The sequence below is a fragment of the Poromitra crassiceps genome, assembly GCF_964638095.1.
Source record: "Poromitra crassiceps genome assembly, chromosome: 1".
Classification (NCBI taxonomy): domain Eukaryota; kingdom Metazoa; phylum Chordata; class Actinopteri; order Beryciformes; family Melamphaidae; genus Poromitra; species Poromitra crassiceps.
The window spans coordinates 302,452-320,000 of NC_139623.1; the positions used below are offsets into that span (position 1 = coordinate 302,452).

General features: G+C 39.3%; 1 protein-coding gene across 1 annotated transcript in view; it reads right to left on the reverse strand.

Annotated features, from left to right (window-relative positions):
- Nucleotides 1-2,952: 2,952 nt before the first annotated feature.
- tcerg1b (transcription elongation regulator 1b (CA150)) overlaps nucleotides 2,953-17,549 on the reverse strand; it is an 80,646-nt gene continuing 66,049 nt past the window's right edge. Inside the window, exons 18-21 of the mRNA XM_083646602.1 lie at nucleotides 12,186-12,365; nucleotides 9,891-9,974; nucleotides 7,084-7,184; nucleotides 2,953-4,396 (exon numbers count right to left, since the gene is read on the reverse strand). Of these exons, the coding sequence (XP_083502728.1) occupies nucleotides 4,195-4,396; nucleotides 7,084-7,184; nucleotides 9,891-9,974; nucleotides 12,186-12,365 (567 nt within the window). The 3' untranslated portion in view covers nucleotides 2,953-4,194. The remainder of the gene's footprint in view (nucleotides 4,397-7,083; nucleotides 7,185-9,890; nucleotides 9,975-12,185; nucleotides 12,366-17,549) is intronic.

A 17,549-nucleotide genomic window follows, 5' to 3' on the forward strand; every position in this document is an offset into this window, starting at 1 on the left:
ATATAGCATGAGAGCAAGTGTGTTGTGCCGAATATATCCCGCCTGCGGCCTCGTGGGATAACAGCTTATCAGCGGGATATATTCCACAACACCACGCAGCTCGAGTGCTATATTGCTTTTATAAAACGGTTTCCAAGTATAATAATATAATAATAATAATACTATAAGTCCGACTGGCATGGTATTCTGATAGAGTCAGTTGAAACACTACTGTAAGGCGGGACCGCAAGAACGTGCGGGTGATTTGATTGGATCGTTCTGGAGACTGAAGTTGACATTGGCCAATCCTGGCGCTTGCTGAGAAGCTGAGAGCTTTCTGGAAAGCCGACAGGCAGCTCGAGCGCAGCGCTGCATTCTCAGTGCTTGCTGAGAAGCTGAGTGCTTTCTGCAAAGCCCGACACCAACTAACGTTACGGGGTTAAATGCGTGGTTAAATGCGGGGTTAACAGCCTTTTTTTTGCAAAGAAGACATTAGCCCGCATTTATTCTTGTACAAAACATAATTTTCTGCGAAGTATTAGTAAAGTTATAAGCGAAGATCGATTCACAAGGATCTGACAGCTGTCTCCGCCATTTGTTTTTTTTGAGGTAACCAAAGGCTTTTAGTAAGAGAGTTGCCATGGCAACCAATAACCCATGGCCATGGGTTATTGGAGTGGGTTATTGGATGTATACAATGGCTGTGAACCAATCAGATTGCTTGATTTGAGAGAGCCGTTTTATAAATATATATATATATATATATATGCCCTTATATATATATATTTAGAACACGGCTCTCTTGAATACTCGATTCTGATTGGTCAATCAACAAGATTCACCGGTCATTATTTCTCGACAACCGACTGCTGCTCTGCCACACCTGGATTAATCAGTTGATAAGAGCATTTTGTCTGCAGACACTACTAATTAGGCCAACCAGTTGCAGCTGTGGTGTCTTGTGTGCCAATGATGAATGAAACCGCTTTGTCGTTGAAAACGCTATTAAAAAATCTATTTGAATAATTATTTTTGTCAGATTATTGAATGATTTAGTTGTAGGCCGTGTTCTAAGCGGGATAATGTATAGTGAGCCGGTGATTACTGGAAATAATGACCTTCAGGTGAATGATTAAGCCCTCCGCTGCGCGTCAGGCTCAATATCACCTGTCGGTCATTATTTCGCCAGTAATCACCGGCTCACTACCCATTATCCCTTACATATATATATGGGCTATATATAAGGGCACATATAAGGGCTGTCAGCGTTCACACGTGGAAACGCGTTAATCGCATGCCGCTATTTTGTCCCTTCGACGCACCTTCGACGCACCGTACTTGGAAAACAGATTGACAGCACGATACGGGGTGATACAGGGTTGGACATGGTTGTTTGTCCGTTGCGCTCTTAGGGGAAAGCAGAGCAAGGAACTAACCATTCTACACTGAAACGGATATTGATGTGATAGGTAGGCCTATATATACCACTCTCATAACATGTGTGCCTCACTTAGGGTGTCGAGTCATAATAGTCTCTTTTTTAATTTGTCTTTATTGAATGTTCCAAAACTGCATGTTTAACTAAGAATAGGCTAATGATTATTTCCACCCACCACTTATTTAATGTGATTACTTTCTTGTCAAAAGTTTGGAAGGAACAAAGCATGCTGGGAGAAATATGCAAATGTGTTTGTCCAATGGGTTCAATGGCATTGCTCTCTGTCAGAACTTGCTTGGATGTCCTGATGTTGGTTTAGTAGCTAAAGTAAACACAAGTTAATAGCAGCATTCACTATAGACTCTTTAGTGAATGCTTTCCACAAAATCATGAACAATGAAGAAAACCAGAAGGAATACAGTTCCACTTTTACCAAATAAATAAAGTTATATCATCCTGAAAACCCAAATATTTGAAACTAGTAAAATTATAAAAGTATCTGTCAGTGCAATAAGGTAAATAAAATAAGTTGTTGGTCCCCCATAGTAAACATACACATTATAATGACATCTTCCCATATCTGTCAACCTGTCACAAGTAGGTGGCTGACTCCTACTGGAACAATTTGGTGTACCCATTACACTTAACTCATTAGAATATACTGTAATGCAACTTAATCCCCATCCCCGAACCCACAACCTCTGGCAACCTACTGCCAAAGGTGCCCCCTACCAGCCCACCCTAATGCAGCAGGCTAAAATCAGGCCTGGACTACATTGCACTTCTATTGAATTTATATAATATATATATATAATTTTGAATGACTTTTTATTTGGTTCTCAGGCTTACTAGGATCTATATTATGTCTGGTATTGCATGTGGGTCCAATGGGATAGGAAATGTAGACAAATGGTGGCCATTTTGAAAAATGTCTGCCACGGCCACCAGCCGCCACGCGCGATGCGCCAATATCCATTTTGTTCAGAATATATCTATGGACATATCTGCAAAATCTGGTGCTTTTATCACAAAATGAACGATAGGTTAGCTGTCGCCCCACTAAATCACTTACAATATATTTTGGTCAGTGAAGGGTCACAGCTTTTTAATTCAGAGCGCCCCAAATCCCTCCAGTGACCCCCCCTGAATCAATGATTTCCTCTCAAATATTTAACTTAAGTACAATTTGTGACTTTTTTTAATAAAAATAAATATGTCCCTTAATATCGCTGTCATTACCGCCACCACAAACATGCAGGAGATTCAATAAAAGTATGACTAATAAGGTACTACACTACTTGACTGTGCCAACGCCAAAAAACAATGGGTCGGCCCTCTCCAATCCATAAGTCTTTGAGGGGCAAGTCCTAGTCAAGTCTCAAGTCTTCACTCACAAGTCCTAGTCAAGTCTCAAGTCTTCACTCACAAGTACAAGTCAAGTCTCAAGTCTCTTGGATGAGCGTTCTATCCGGTCTGCTTAGAACACTGCATAGCTAAAACTACGGAATTAAAAGCATGTACTGTATTATCCTCACTCCTTTATTAGCATACAATATCAGCATTATTTGACATTTCTTTAATGTTAATGCACCCAAAAAATAAAAACAAATAAAGATTGTTCACAAGTCCCAAATCTCGAGTCCGAGTCGAGTCTCAAGTCACTGTGTGTGCGACTTACGTGTGACTCCAGTCCAAGCACCCATCTCTGGGGTTGGGGTTATCTTCTGGATGTGACGGACTTGACTCTTTTAATTTACCCGGTGGAAGAGAGCTTCCTCCAGTAACCTTCACACAGTAGTTTAAAGATGTGATGACAGTAGCACCCAAACAAATCCACAAGACGAGAAATTGAAAAAAAAACAGTGGAAGTTGCCTTTATTTAATTGAACAGAGAAACTGCTGCCTGTGACACGGGAGTAAACCACTGAACAGACACACATTCACACAGACACACATAGCCGCTCAAACTAGGACTGGCACAGTGGAGCAGTAAGGCTTAAAGACGCCTCACACACACATTCCCATTCTCACACAGACATTCAGCACTTCATTTACATCAGCTATCTTACACCTCAGAGTGAAAAAGTAACACCCTCTTCTGGGTTTGGCATATGAACCAAGGGATTTTCCGCCATTCATTTTTCCAGACATTTCATAAAATGCTTACGAAAATAGTTTTACTCAGTCAAACAGATATATATATATATATATATACACACACACACTGATTATATATATATGCAGTATATACTGATATATATATATATACACACACATACGCACACACACAGTATACTGTGTGTGTGTGTGTGTGTATATATATATATATATATATATATATATATATAGATAAGTAAACTATTTTTCATAAGCATTTTACAAAATGTCTGGAAAAATGAATGGCAGAAAATCCCTTGATTCATATGCCTACCCCAGAAGAGGGCCTGACTTTGGCCCTCTAGTGGCTGCTGGCACAGCAGCCTTATCACTAAGCCCCTCCCTCCAATGTGGTCAGTCAGAGGTGAGGGGTCAAGGGTCACCTGGAGATGGGGTAACCTCTGTTCCCTGCTGCTGCCTTGGCTGCAGGGCTGAGGCGACCGCAACAGTACTCTCTCTGGTACTTTCTCTCTATCGTACATCTCTAAGCAACATTACCCCCCATGATAACACTGCTCTCTGGAAGGCCAGCCTTGGGCCTTGAGGGAGGGGGTAGGTAAGGGGGTTTAGGGGGGTCATGCTCTGGCCAAAGGGGGGCAGGGAAGAGGCGATGTGATTGGTCACTTGGTGGAGCGGCGGGTAGGCTCGGAGGCGGTGGGGGGAGGGGGGGGTCCACGGCGGTCCAGGTCTTCGATGTAGAACATTATGAGCTTGCGGCGCTCCTCGGGGACACACTCCAGCACCAGGTAGCGCTTGTCGTTCTGAAGGACCTTCTCCACATCCTTCAGATGCTGCTCCGACTCCTGGATCAGCTTCCTGGACCTGGCGGAGGGGGAGGCACAAGCAAGGACCTTTAGAAGAGAAGGATAAAGCTGCCTCCACATGATAAGCAATCTTCTCTTCTCTCACCCCGAGGTAGAGAAGAGAAAGGTCAGCACTAAGTAGGTCAAAGTTGAAACAATTTGAACTTTGAGTGCAGCGCACGGTGGCAAATTCGAGCAGTGCGCGACACCAAGGGTAGCACTGCCACATAGTTGGGAGGCAGCGCTCTCCCCATAGGAAAACAACCGCACAGAGCTGTGTTACCACGGATCATGTGTGGGGGGGCTTGAAACATCACTAATGTCACAGCGTTAGAATTTTGCATTGGGGCCAGACTTTGGGGCCAGTTGTATTGAAGTGAATGGGGTGGGCAGGGTAAGTCCCACTATAAACCATCATATCTGTGTCGTTTCACCATTGATTGAAAAATGCTTCCACCGTTCGGTCATGTATCATGATGTAGTTTAGCTAATCTAGCTCTATTTGAGACCAAATGGGCTTGAGTTGAGCTAAGCTGCTGGACAGCCATGATCTGTTTGGAGACCAAGTATAAGGAAAACAAACGTGCAGATTTACATAAAAAAACATCAATGTGTTTTCTTTCATCTGGTGGAAGCATTTCTCAATCCAAGGTGAAACGACACAGATATGATGGTTAGTGGGACTTGCCCTGCCCTGCCATTCACTTCTAGGGTTAGGGTTAGGGTTATCATGGGAATCATGGGATTTCATCCGCCATTCATTTTTCCATAAACCTTGCTTAAAATGCTTATAAAAATTGTTTTACTTGCTCAAACCAAGCGATTCGACTATACTTTGAATGATGCAACATTACTAGACATTATACTGGACAATGCAACATTTCACTCACAATTAATTTCGACTTTCAATAATAAAAGTGGACCTTGATAATAACAACGATTATTCGAAGATTCGAAATTCGATGCCCATCCCTAACCTGAGTGTTGTCTTATCCTTCTAATTTATATGGGCCTTGGGCCCAAGATGTTAATATTATGGACAGTGTCCTCCGTAGGGACTATCGGTATTGGGGGTGATTTTCTGGAGAAAAACGTGCACCTAAATTGAAAGCGACATTTCACTTTTTTGTTCATTTGACTTCCTTAGACACAATTTTCTACTGTTTGACTCCAATTTGCAGCAAATTCCCTTGAATTATTTTCCCTTGTCAAGGTTTGTTAAAACATCTGAGCGCAGTGTCATAATGTCCCAGTTATATCACCATCACTTCCTGTGCCACCTACAATGTTTGTGCTGCTTGCTTCAATTCAAAGTTGTCTTTGATGAGAAGATAAGAATCCTGATTGGTTTTGGTTGTCTGATGGCCATGTTGAGTTGGCTCTTTGATGCGATCTTTGTCTTAGCAAGATTTATAGAAAATGGACAGCAACTAAGGCAGATAACATTGTATTACATTACATTACGTCATTTGGCAGACGCTTTTATCCAAAGCGACTTACAATATCACATTTTTGTCAGCAATAGAGCAATCAACTATGCAACACAGTCTATGACAACTACAACTTCTGAAGGAACAGTGGTACAAGTTTAGTTTAGGTTAGTAGTTTTTTTTAAGAGAGAAAGAAGTTAGTTCAAGAAGGGCCCAGATGGAGCCTGAAAAGGTGTGTCTTTAGTCTTTTCCAGTCTTTAGTCTTGTATCCAGTATATTTAGACATTTATGTTATGGAAATGTAATATTTGTTTTGAAATGTTCTCCTTTTGCATTTGTAGAACTGTATATAATGAGTCAGTCACCCGTGAGGGACTTGGAGTAGAGCCGCTGCTCCTTTGTGTAGAAACTGCACCCCACACCATCGCAACAGTTATTTCACTATTTCTCTATAAAACTAGTCCATTGACAAGAACAACAACAAAAAATTGACACATTTCTGTGCTGAATGAGTGAATATTCAACAAACAGCAGCATTATTAATCTATAAAGGAGAGCTGTGGAACACCCCAGGGGTCGCCTGGTACAAAAACAATATGGTAGCTCAGTGGGCACGGTTTTATTACAATTTACTCCTAAACCGTGCCCATGGATTAGTAAACCATGTGCACAGATTACTGGTAACATAAAAAGAGGGACTTTTAGGCCTATATACAGTGAGCCAGAGCCATTACATACAGCTTGGCTACATAATGTTAACTCTAATAGCCATTAGGCACCTGAGCATGTGTGAAACACAAGGGCAAATCCGGCCCAAGACCATGTGCGTCATGTGGCAACAACAGGGGCAGGCATACCTGGGTGGTGGCTAGATAGGGTACAGCCACAGATTGTGGCAATTGTTATTCCATTCAACTTGTGTTAGTCCTTGTATAATGTATAGTATAACACAAGTATAAGTGTAGGCTGTGTGTGATGTATCGGATCAGCACAAGAAAAAGGTAATTAATTGAAAGATGTTTGGCTTTTTTTTCAATGGTTCTTGGAAAGAAACATTCAAATGTGAATGCAAACAGACTATGAATTCCAATAACCAATTAAACCCGCCACAGAGGATTTTTTCGGGCATGCGCGCACAACACATTTGTGCCCCTTAATTTGAGCTGCGGTATTCTTAGTGACACCTGCCTTCATTGAACATATCCAGTGTGTAGTTGTGTATTCTTAGTGACACCTGCCTTCATTGAACATATCCAGTGTGTAGTTGTGCACAGACCTGTACGTGATGAACTTTGTCTCCTTGAGCAGAGTTCTGAAGTCAGCTTTGGCTGTGATGTACTTGTCTTTGATGTAGTCTTCAAACTCCCGCTGCCTCTTCTACAAAGAAAAACACATCAGTCATCAAAAGTCCAATAAAGTGTAAGACAGTAATGAAATAAAATGTAATGCATGAAGCTGTCACAAAACACCACAAGTGTCCCATTTGATGCTATTGTTTAGCCGTTTTAAAACAATGTTATGAAGTCTGTTGCCCCCCCCCCCTCAAATCCAGCCTCTGTGGTACTTCTCTATCGTCAGCTCTGTCTCTCCCCTCATTAACTATGTGCTGTTTTGAGGGGGCGAGACCTCTGATTATATGATCTGTTACGATCCATTTTGCTGCTGTCCATTGTTTTCTGGACATTTTTCCAATCTACACAGTTATGCTACAGACAACAGTTATGCTACAGACAACAGTTATGCTACAGACAACAGTTATGCTACAGACAACCGTTATGCTACAGACAACAGTTATGCTACAGACAACCGTTATGCTACAGACAACAGTTATGCTACAGACAACAGTTATGCTACAGACAACAGTTATGCTACAGACAACCGTTATGCTACAGACAACCGTTATGCTACAGACAACCGTTATGCTACAGACAACAGTTATGCTACAGACAACAGTTATGCTACAGACAACAGTTATGCTACAGACAACCGTTATGCTACAGACAACAGTTATGCTACAGACAACAGTTATGCTACAGACAACCGTTATGCTACAGACAACAGTTATGCTACAGACAACAGTTATGCTACAGACAACAGTTATGCTACAGACAACCGTTATGCTACAGACAACCGTTATGCTACAGACAACAGTTATGCTACAGACAACAGTTATGCTACAGACAACAGTTATGCTACAGACAACCGTTATGCTGACAACCGTTATGCTACAGACAACAGTTATGCTACAGACAACAGTTATGCTACAGACAACAGTTATGCTACAGACAACCGTTATGCTACAGACAACAGTTATGCTACAGACAACAGTTATGCTACAGACAACCGTTATGCTACAGACAACAGTTATGCTACAGACAACAGTTATGCTACAGACAACAGTTATGCTACAGACAACAGTTATGCTACAGACAACCGTTATGCTACAGACAACCGTTATGCTACAGACAACCGTTATGCTACAGACAACAGTTATGCTACAGACAACAGTTATGCTACAGACAACAGTTATGCTACAGACAACCGTTATGCTACAGACAACAGTTATGCTACAGACAACAGTTATGCTACAGACAACCGTTATGCTACAGACAACAGTTATGCTACAGACAACAGTTATGCTACAGACAACAGTTATGCTACAGACAACCGTTATGCTACAGACAACCGTTATGCTACAGACAACCGTTATGCTACAGACAACAGTTATGCTACAGACAACAGTTATGCTACAGACAACAGTTATGCTACAGACAACCGTTATGCTGACAACCGTTATGCTACAGACAACAGTTATGCTACAGACAACAGTTATGCTACAGACAACCGTTATGCTACAGACAACCGTTATGCTACAGACAACAGTTATGCTACAGACAACAGTTATGCTACAGACAACCGTTATGCTACAGACAACAGTTATGCTACAGACAACAGTTATGCTACAGACAACCGTTATGCTACAGACAACAGTTATGCTACAGACAACCGTTATGCTACAGACAACCGTTATGCTACAGACAACCGTTATGCTACAGACAACAGTTATGCTACAGACAACAGTTATGCTACAGACAACCGTTATGCTGACAACCGTTATGCTACAGACAACAGTTATGCTACAGACAACAGTTATGCTACAGACAACAGTTATGCTACAGACAACCGTTATGCTACAGACAACAGTTATGCTACAGACAACAGTTATGCTACAGACAACCGTTATGCTACAGACAACAGTTATGCTACAGACAACAGTTATGCTACAGACAACAGTTATGCTACAGACAACCGTTATGCTACAGACAACCGTTATGCTACAGACAACCGTTATGCTACAGACAACAGTTATGCTACAGACAACAGTTATGCTACAGACAACCGTTATGCTACAGACAACAGTTATGCTACAGACAACAGTTATGCTACAGACAACAGTTATGCTACAGACAACAGTTATGCTACAGACAACCGTTATGCTACAGACAACAGTTATGCTACAGACAACAGTTATGCTACAGACAACAGTTATGCTACAGACAACCGTTATGCTACAGACAACCGTTATGCTACAGACAACAGTTATGCTACAGACAACAGTTATGCTACAGACAACCGTTATGCTACAGACAACCGTTATGCTACAGACAACCGTTATGCTACAGACAACAGTTATGCTACAGACAACCGTTATGCTACAGACAACCGTTATGCTACAGACAACAGTTATGCTACAGACAACAGTTATGCTACAGACAACAGTTATGCTACAGACAACCGTTATGCTACAGACAACCGTTATGCTACAGACAACAGTTATGCTACAGACAACAGTTATGCTACAGACAACTGTTATGCTACAGACAACAGTTATGCTACAGACAACAAGGTTTAAGTCAAAATGGCTCATTCGGAGGTATTTTTTTCCTGACAAACCTGCTGTGGATTTATCTGGGGACCATGTGCTTTGAGAATTCCATGATGTTTATATAGCAGCACGTCCTTTATCATCAAAGAAGCAAGGGAATTCTGTTTGACACAAGATGGGACCTTACAAAGCCTTACTCTGTCACTGGAGGAGAACTTGATGCAGCGAGGGTCCTCCTTAATGATCTTCTTCACCTCCTTCCATGTTGTGGTCAGAGTGATCTACAACAACAACAGAAAATCTATCGATAAGCAAGTACAATTATTCAGTAAGTCAGCGTTGATATAGGATATAATAGGCCATCAGGAAAAAGTGCAACATCATTCTCGCGCTCACCACACTGGTTCCATCTCGTATGCTGATGTGTGCACTCTTGTGCAAAAACACAACTACCGTAATTTCCGCACTATAAGCCGCACCGGAGTATAAGCCGCAGCAGCAAAATTGCCTGTTTGTTACATATAAGCCGCACCGGACTATAAGCCGCAGGTGTTTTAATGTTTTTTTTTTTTTTTATTGTGTTTTAATGTTTAATTACCATATGTAAGGGTTCATGCACAGAGGGGATTGTCGGGAAAGAGATGGCTGTTTGAGGAAGCTCCCATTTATTAACATTTCAACAAAACAACACAACACCACCTGTGTTTTTTTTTACAGTGGACACAGTGTCCGCGGTGTGGTGAAAAGAGGGCAAGAGAGGAAATTAAAACAGAAGTGGATTTATAGTTAGAAAGAGTGCTAAAAAAGAGAGATTTTTTTTTTTTTTTTTTTTTTTTTGAAAAAATCCATAGATAAGCCGCACCATTATATAAGCCGCAGGGCCAAAAAACGGGGAAAAAGCCGCGGCTTATAGTCCGAAATTTACGGTAGTTCAGGGTTGCCACTCTTTTGGAATGAAAGATTTCAAGCACTTTTCAAGGAAATTTTTCAAAATTACGGGCCAATAATTCAAACGTTCACATACAAGTCTTGTAAGTCCTCTAATATGCAAATGTGTTTCCAGTCATGCTTACACTTTGGAATTAATCATTATCACTTAACATAAACTCGAAGCAATCTTAAAATCCTCAGTATTTCTGCTTGTAGCCTACGTGGAGAGTGATACTGTAGATCAGGGCTGGGCGATAAATAAATTGCAAATATATCGGTGATAGACAATTAAGCAATATCACACGAGAGGGAGTGCTGTTGTTGGCTAATATCGGCACTGCTGTGATTTGGTCGTAGGCACGAGGCCGCAGGCCAAGCGCCGAAGATAATCACAGCAGTGACGATATTAGACAACAACAGCACGACCTCGAGTGTGATATTGCTTTTATACAACAGTTCTATTAAACAAAGCTGATTAAAAAAATGACAAAAAGCTGAGAAAATATATGATTTCTCTATTTATTCCTCCGCCAACAAAAATAGTCCCCTCAGCTTTCCCCTACCAGTTGCCAAAAATCTAGCCTAATTAACTGCAGGCTGCCTACTTTTTATCATACACATTGATTTGCAAGTTTCCATTTATTGTACAGCCAGTGAAATAAGAGTCTGGTGATGGCATGTTAGTTAGTTATGTTAGGAAATAAATCCATCTTTGCGCTGTCGGTAACTGTGTTAGTAGTGTTACGCTTTGTGAATGACGTTCAATGTAACGTGGCTGGTGTTTGTTTTGTTTGAGTGAAGCGCCAGTGCGTTATCGTGAAATATCGGCACTGGTAGGATCCCTCTTGTCCAATCAAATTGCTCGGCCGGAACTACCTGTTGTATAATTCATCAATACAATAAGAAAATAGTTCAATATATATCGATATGTCCCTTGATAATGAAGCGTGTTACGAGTGACACTCAAACAGCCAATCAAACAGACAAATCCTAAAGTTCCCAACCGAGCATATCTATTACATAGCTACAACACTCAGTTTGTGTGTTTTTAATTGTTGTGTTAACATTAAAATGATTAATGATTACCTGTGTGCCTTGAGAAATAAGCTGGTTCAAAATAAAGTGGTTCAATTGAACCTTATTTCTTGTGGTCTTTATTATCTTGTGGTCTAACCCTAATTATCGATATCGACTGATATGAAATATTGTATAGATTTTTTTGGGGGGCTATATCGCCCAGCCCTACTGTAGATAGGAAGAAAGTGTATCAAGTTTGGCCCAGCAATTTTTAGATGACGGAGTGCACAAGTCTGAAACTCAGAGATGCCAGTAAGCTAAATTAAAGCACTTTTAAAGACCTCTTTATAAAGCCAAGCACTTTCAAGTACTTGATTTTTTTTATCTTTAAATTCAAGCACTTTCCAGACCAGTGGCACCCCTGCTAGTTGTGACCAATGAATAGGGAAAAATAAAATGGATTATTGAACTACCTACTTATCTAGTTTTTGCAGCTTTTTGGGACTTTGGGTGCCACCTAGTGTTTGTATGCGTGTCTCTCTCACCATGCTGGTCTCATCCAGCAGCTGTCTGAAATGCTCCTTCTTCTTCTTGGCCAGAGCTTCCACGTGCTCGTTGAACAGCTTCTCCTTCTCCTCTCTCTCAAGCAGCGAGGCGGACTCCCAGCGATGGTCCTTGCGCAGGTTACGCCGTGTGTCCGACCACGTGGCGTCCGAAGACCGTACCTGAGGAAGCCACAAACCAAGATCAAAGCCAAGACTGAAGATGACAGTGGGCGGCTAAAGGTTAGAGAAGCGAGCATGTAACCAGAAGGTCGTGGGTTCAATCCCCGGGACCGGCAGGATAAATCTGGGTGGGGAAAGTGAAAAGGGCAGCGCTTGCCCCTCCCTCATTACCACCACTGAGGTGCCCTTGAGCAAGGCGCTTAACCCCAACCAGTCCAGCGGAGCTGCTCAGTGGCCAGCAGATCAGGCTGTGGTTGTACTGGTCAGCTTCCAGGTGTGAATGTGAACAGGGCGCTCCTGAAAGAGAGAGCATTGCTCTCAGTGAGACTCCCCCAGTATAAAGGTTAAAAAAAAAAGAATTTAATCAGCCATTCCCAAACTTAAGAATGCCGCGGCCCAATTTGAAATCTGAAAATCTTCCGCGGCCCACCCAACCCTTTAATCACAACTCTGATCAACACATCAAGTATTTCCCTCAGAAACAGAACATGTTAATGTGGTTACGGCAACACAGTGCAAATAAATTAATAATCCATCCACCGACAAATATGAGGCAAAATATCTTGAAAGCCCAACATTTTCTCATCCTTTCTCATCAGAAGTATTTGCGTGCGTAATACAGATGACATGTTTGTTGAGACAAACTAGGGCTGTCACTTTTTCCCCTGGCGGAGATAATTACAAAATAGAAAATTTAAAATTTTTGCCCACCAGTGGGCTGCAGCCCACACTTTGGGAATCACTGATTTACATATTTGATGAGTAAACCTGTTGAAAAGTCAGGTTAAAGTTTTAGCTGTCATAGACTGTTGCATAGTTCGATTTATCTATTGTTTGACAAAATGTGATATTGTACAAGGATATTAGACATACCAAACACAAACATATCGGAAACAATACTTTCCTATAATCATGTAGCCGATGTGTAATGATGTGTATACTGTAGGTAAATGATGTGTATAGGTAATGATGTGTATACTGTAGGTAAATGATGTGTATAGGTAATGATGTGTATACTGTAGGTAAATGATGTGTATAGGTAATGATGTGTATACTGTAGGTAAATGATGTGTATAGGTAATGATGTGTATACTGTAGGTAAATGATGTGTATAGGTAATGATGTGTATACTGTAGGTAAATGATGTGTATAGGTAATGATGTGTATACTGTAGGTAAATGATGTGTATAGGTAATGATGTGTATACTGTAGGTAAATGATGTGTATAGGTAATGATGTGTATACTGTAGGTAAATGATGTGTATAGGTAATGATGTGTATACTGTAGGTAAATGATGTGTATAGGTAATGATGTGTATACTGTAGGTAAATGATGTGTATAGGTAATGATGTGTATACTGTAGGTAAATGATGTGTATAGGTAATGATGTGTATACTGTAGGTAAATGATGTGTATAGGTAATGATGTGTATACTGTAGGTAAATGATGTGTATAGGTAATGATGTGTATACTGTAGGTAAATGATGTGTATAGGTAATGATGTGTATACTGTAGGTAAATGATGTGTATAGGTAATGATGTGTATACTGTAGGTAAATGATGTGTATAGGTAATGATGTGTATACTGTAGGTAAATGATGTGTATAGGTAATGATGTGTATACTGTAGGTAAATGATGTGTATAGGTAATGATGTGTATACTGTAGGTAAATGATGTGTATAGGTAATGATGTGTATACTGTAGGTAAATGATGTGTATAGGTAATGATGTGTATACTGTAGGTAAATGATGTGTATAGGTAATGATGTGTATACTGTAGGTAAATGATGTGTATAGGTAATGATGTGTATACTGTAGGTAAATGATGTGTATAGGTAATGATGTGTATACTGTAGGTAAATGATGTGTATAGGTAATGATGTGTATACTGTAGGTAAATGATGTGTATAGGTAATGATGTGTATACTGTAGGTAAATGATGTGTATAGGTAATGATGTGTATACTGTAGGTAAATGATGTGTATAGGTAATGATGTGTATACTGTAGGTAAATGATGTGTATAGGTAATGATGTGTATACTGTAGGTAAATGATGTGTATAGGTAATGATGTGTATACTGTAGGTAAATGATGTGTATAGGTAATGATGTGTATACTGTAGGTAAATGATGTGTATAGGTAATGATGTGTATACTGTAGGTAAATGATGTGTATAGGTAATGATGTGTATACTGTAGGTAAATGATGTGTATAGGTAATGATGTGTATACTGTAGGTAAATGATGTGTATAGGTAATGATGTGTATACTGTAGGTAAATGATGTGTATAGGTAATGATGTGTATACTGTAGGTAAATGATGTGTATAGGTAATGATGTGTATACTGTAGGTAAATGATGTGTATAGGTAATGATGTGTATACTGTAGGTAAATGATGTGTATAGGTAATGATGTGTATACTGTAGGTAAATGATGTGTATAGGTAATGATGTGTATACTGTAGGTAAATGATGTGTATAGGTAATGATGTGTATACTGTAGGTAAATGATGTGTATAGGTAATGATGTGTATACTGTAGGTAAATGATGTGTATAGGTAATGATGTGTATACTGTAGGTAAATGATGTGTATAGGTAATGATGTGTATACTGTAGGTAAATGATGTGTATAGGTAATGATGTGTATACTGTAGGTAAATGATGTGTATAGGTAATGATGTGTATACTGTAGGTAAATGATGTGTATAGGTAATGATGTGTATACTGTAGGTAAATGATGTGTATAGGTAATGATGTGTATACTGTAGGTAAATGATGTGTATAGGTAATGATGTGTATACTGTAGGTAAATGATGTGTATAGGTAATGATGTGTATACTGTAGGTAAATGATGTGTATAGGTAATGATGTGTATACTGTAGGTAAATGATGTGTATAGGTAATGATGTGTATACTGTAGCTAAATGATGTGTATAGGTAATGATGTGTATACTGTAGGTAAATGCCCCATTACGCTACAACTGTAAACAACAACACCATGCCCATGCTGTTACCAAGGACATAAAGTGATGCACTGCTCGTTATGATTGTAACCAGATAACATTAGCTGTAACGTTAGGATGTAACGTTATATAACCTGCTTGTTATGATTGTAACCAGATAACATTAGCTGTAACGTTAGGATGTAACGTTATATAACCTGCTCGTTATGATTGTAACCAGATAACATTAGCTGTAACGTTAGGATGTAACGTTATATAATCTGCTCGTTATGATTGTAACCAGATAACATTAGCTGTAACGTTAAGATGTAAAGTTATATAACCTGCTCGTTATGATTGTAACCAGATAACATTAGCTGTAACGTTAGGATGTAACGTTATATAACCTGCTCGTTATGATTGTAACCAGATAACATTAAGATGTAACGTTAGGATGTAACGTTATATAATCTGCTCGTTATGATTGTAACCAGATAACATTAGCTGTAACGTTAAGATGTAACGTTATATAACCTGCACGTTATGATTGTAACCAGATAACATTAGCTGTAACGTTAAGATGTAAAGTTATATAACCTGCACGTTATGATTGTAACCAGATAACATTAGCTGTAACGTTAGGATGTAACGTTATATAACCTGCTCGTTATGATTGTAACCAGATAACATTAAGATGTAACGTTAGGATGTAACGTTATATAATCTGCTCGTTATGATTGTAACCAGATAACATTAGCTGTAACGTTAAGATGTAAAGTTATATAACCTGCTCGTTATGATTGTAACCAGATAACATTAGCTGTAACGTTAAGATGTAACGTTATATAACCTGCTCGTTATGATTGTAACCAGATAACATTAGCTGTAACGTTAGGATGTAATGGTATATAACCTGCTCGTTATGATTGTAACCAGATAACATTAGCTGTAACGTTAGGATGTAATGGTATATAACCTGCTCGTTATGATTGTAACCAGATAACATTAGCTGTAACGTTAGGATGTAACGTTATATAACCTGCACGTTATGATTGTAACCAGATAACATTAGCTGTAACGTTAGGATGTAACGTTATATAACCTGCTCGTTATGATTGTAACCAGATAACATTAGCTGTAACGTTAGGATGTAAAGTTATATAACCTGCTCGTTATGATTGTAACCAGATAACATTAAGATGTAACGTTAGGATGTAACGTTATATAACCTGCTCGTTATGATTGTAACCAGATAACATTAGCTGTAACGTTAGGATGTAAAGTTATATAACCTGCTCGTTATGATTGTAACCAGATAACATTAAGATGTAACGTTAGGATGTAACGTTATATAACCTGCTCGTTATGATTGTAACCAGATAACATTAGCTGTAACGTTAGGATGTAAAGTTATATAACCTGCTCGTTATGATTGTAACCAGATAACATTAAGATGTAACGTTAGGATGTAAAGTTATATAACCTGCTCGTTATGATTGTAACCAGATAACATTAAGATGTAACGTTAGGATGTAAAGTTATATAACCTGCTCGTTATGATTGTAACCAGATAACATTAGCTGTAACGTTAGGATGTAACGTTATATAACCTGCTCGTTATGATTGTAACCAGATAACGTTAGCTGTAACGTTAGGATGTAACGTTATATAACCTGCTCGTTATGATTGTAACCAGATAACATTAGCTGTAACGTTAGGATGTAAAGTTATATAACCTGCTCGTTATGATTGTAACCAGATAACATTAGCTGTAACGTTAGGATGTAACGTTATATAACCTGCTCGTTATGATTGTAACCAGATAACATTAGCTGTAACGTTAGGATGTAACGTTATATAATCTGCTCGTTATGATTGTAACCAGATAACATTAAGATGTAACGTTAGGATGTAAAGTTATATAACCTGCTCGTTATGATTGTAACCAGATAACATTAGCTGTAACGTTAGGATGTAACGTTATATAACCTGCTCGTTATGATTGTAACCAGATAACATTAGCTGTAACGTTAGGATGTAAAGTTATATAACCTGCTCGTTATGATTGTAACCAGATAACATTAAGATGTAACGTTATATAACCTGCTCGTTATGATTGTAACCAGATAACATTAGCTGTAACGTTAGGATGTAAAGTTATATAACCTGCTCGTTATGATTGTAACCAGATAACATTAGCTGTAACGTTAAGATGTAACGTTATATAACCTGCTCGTTAT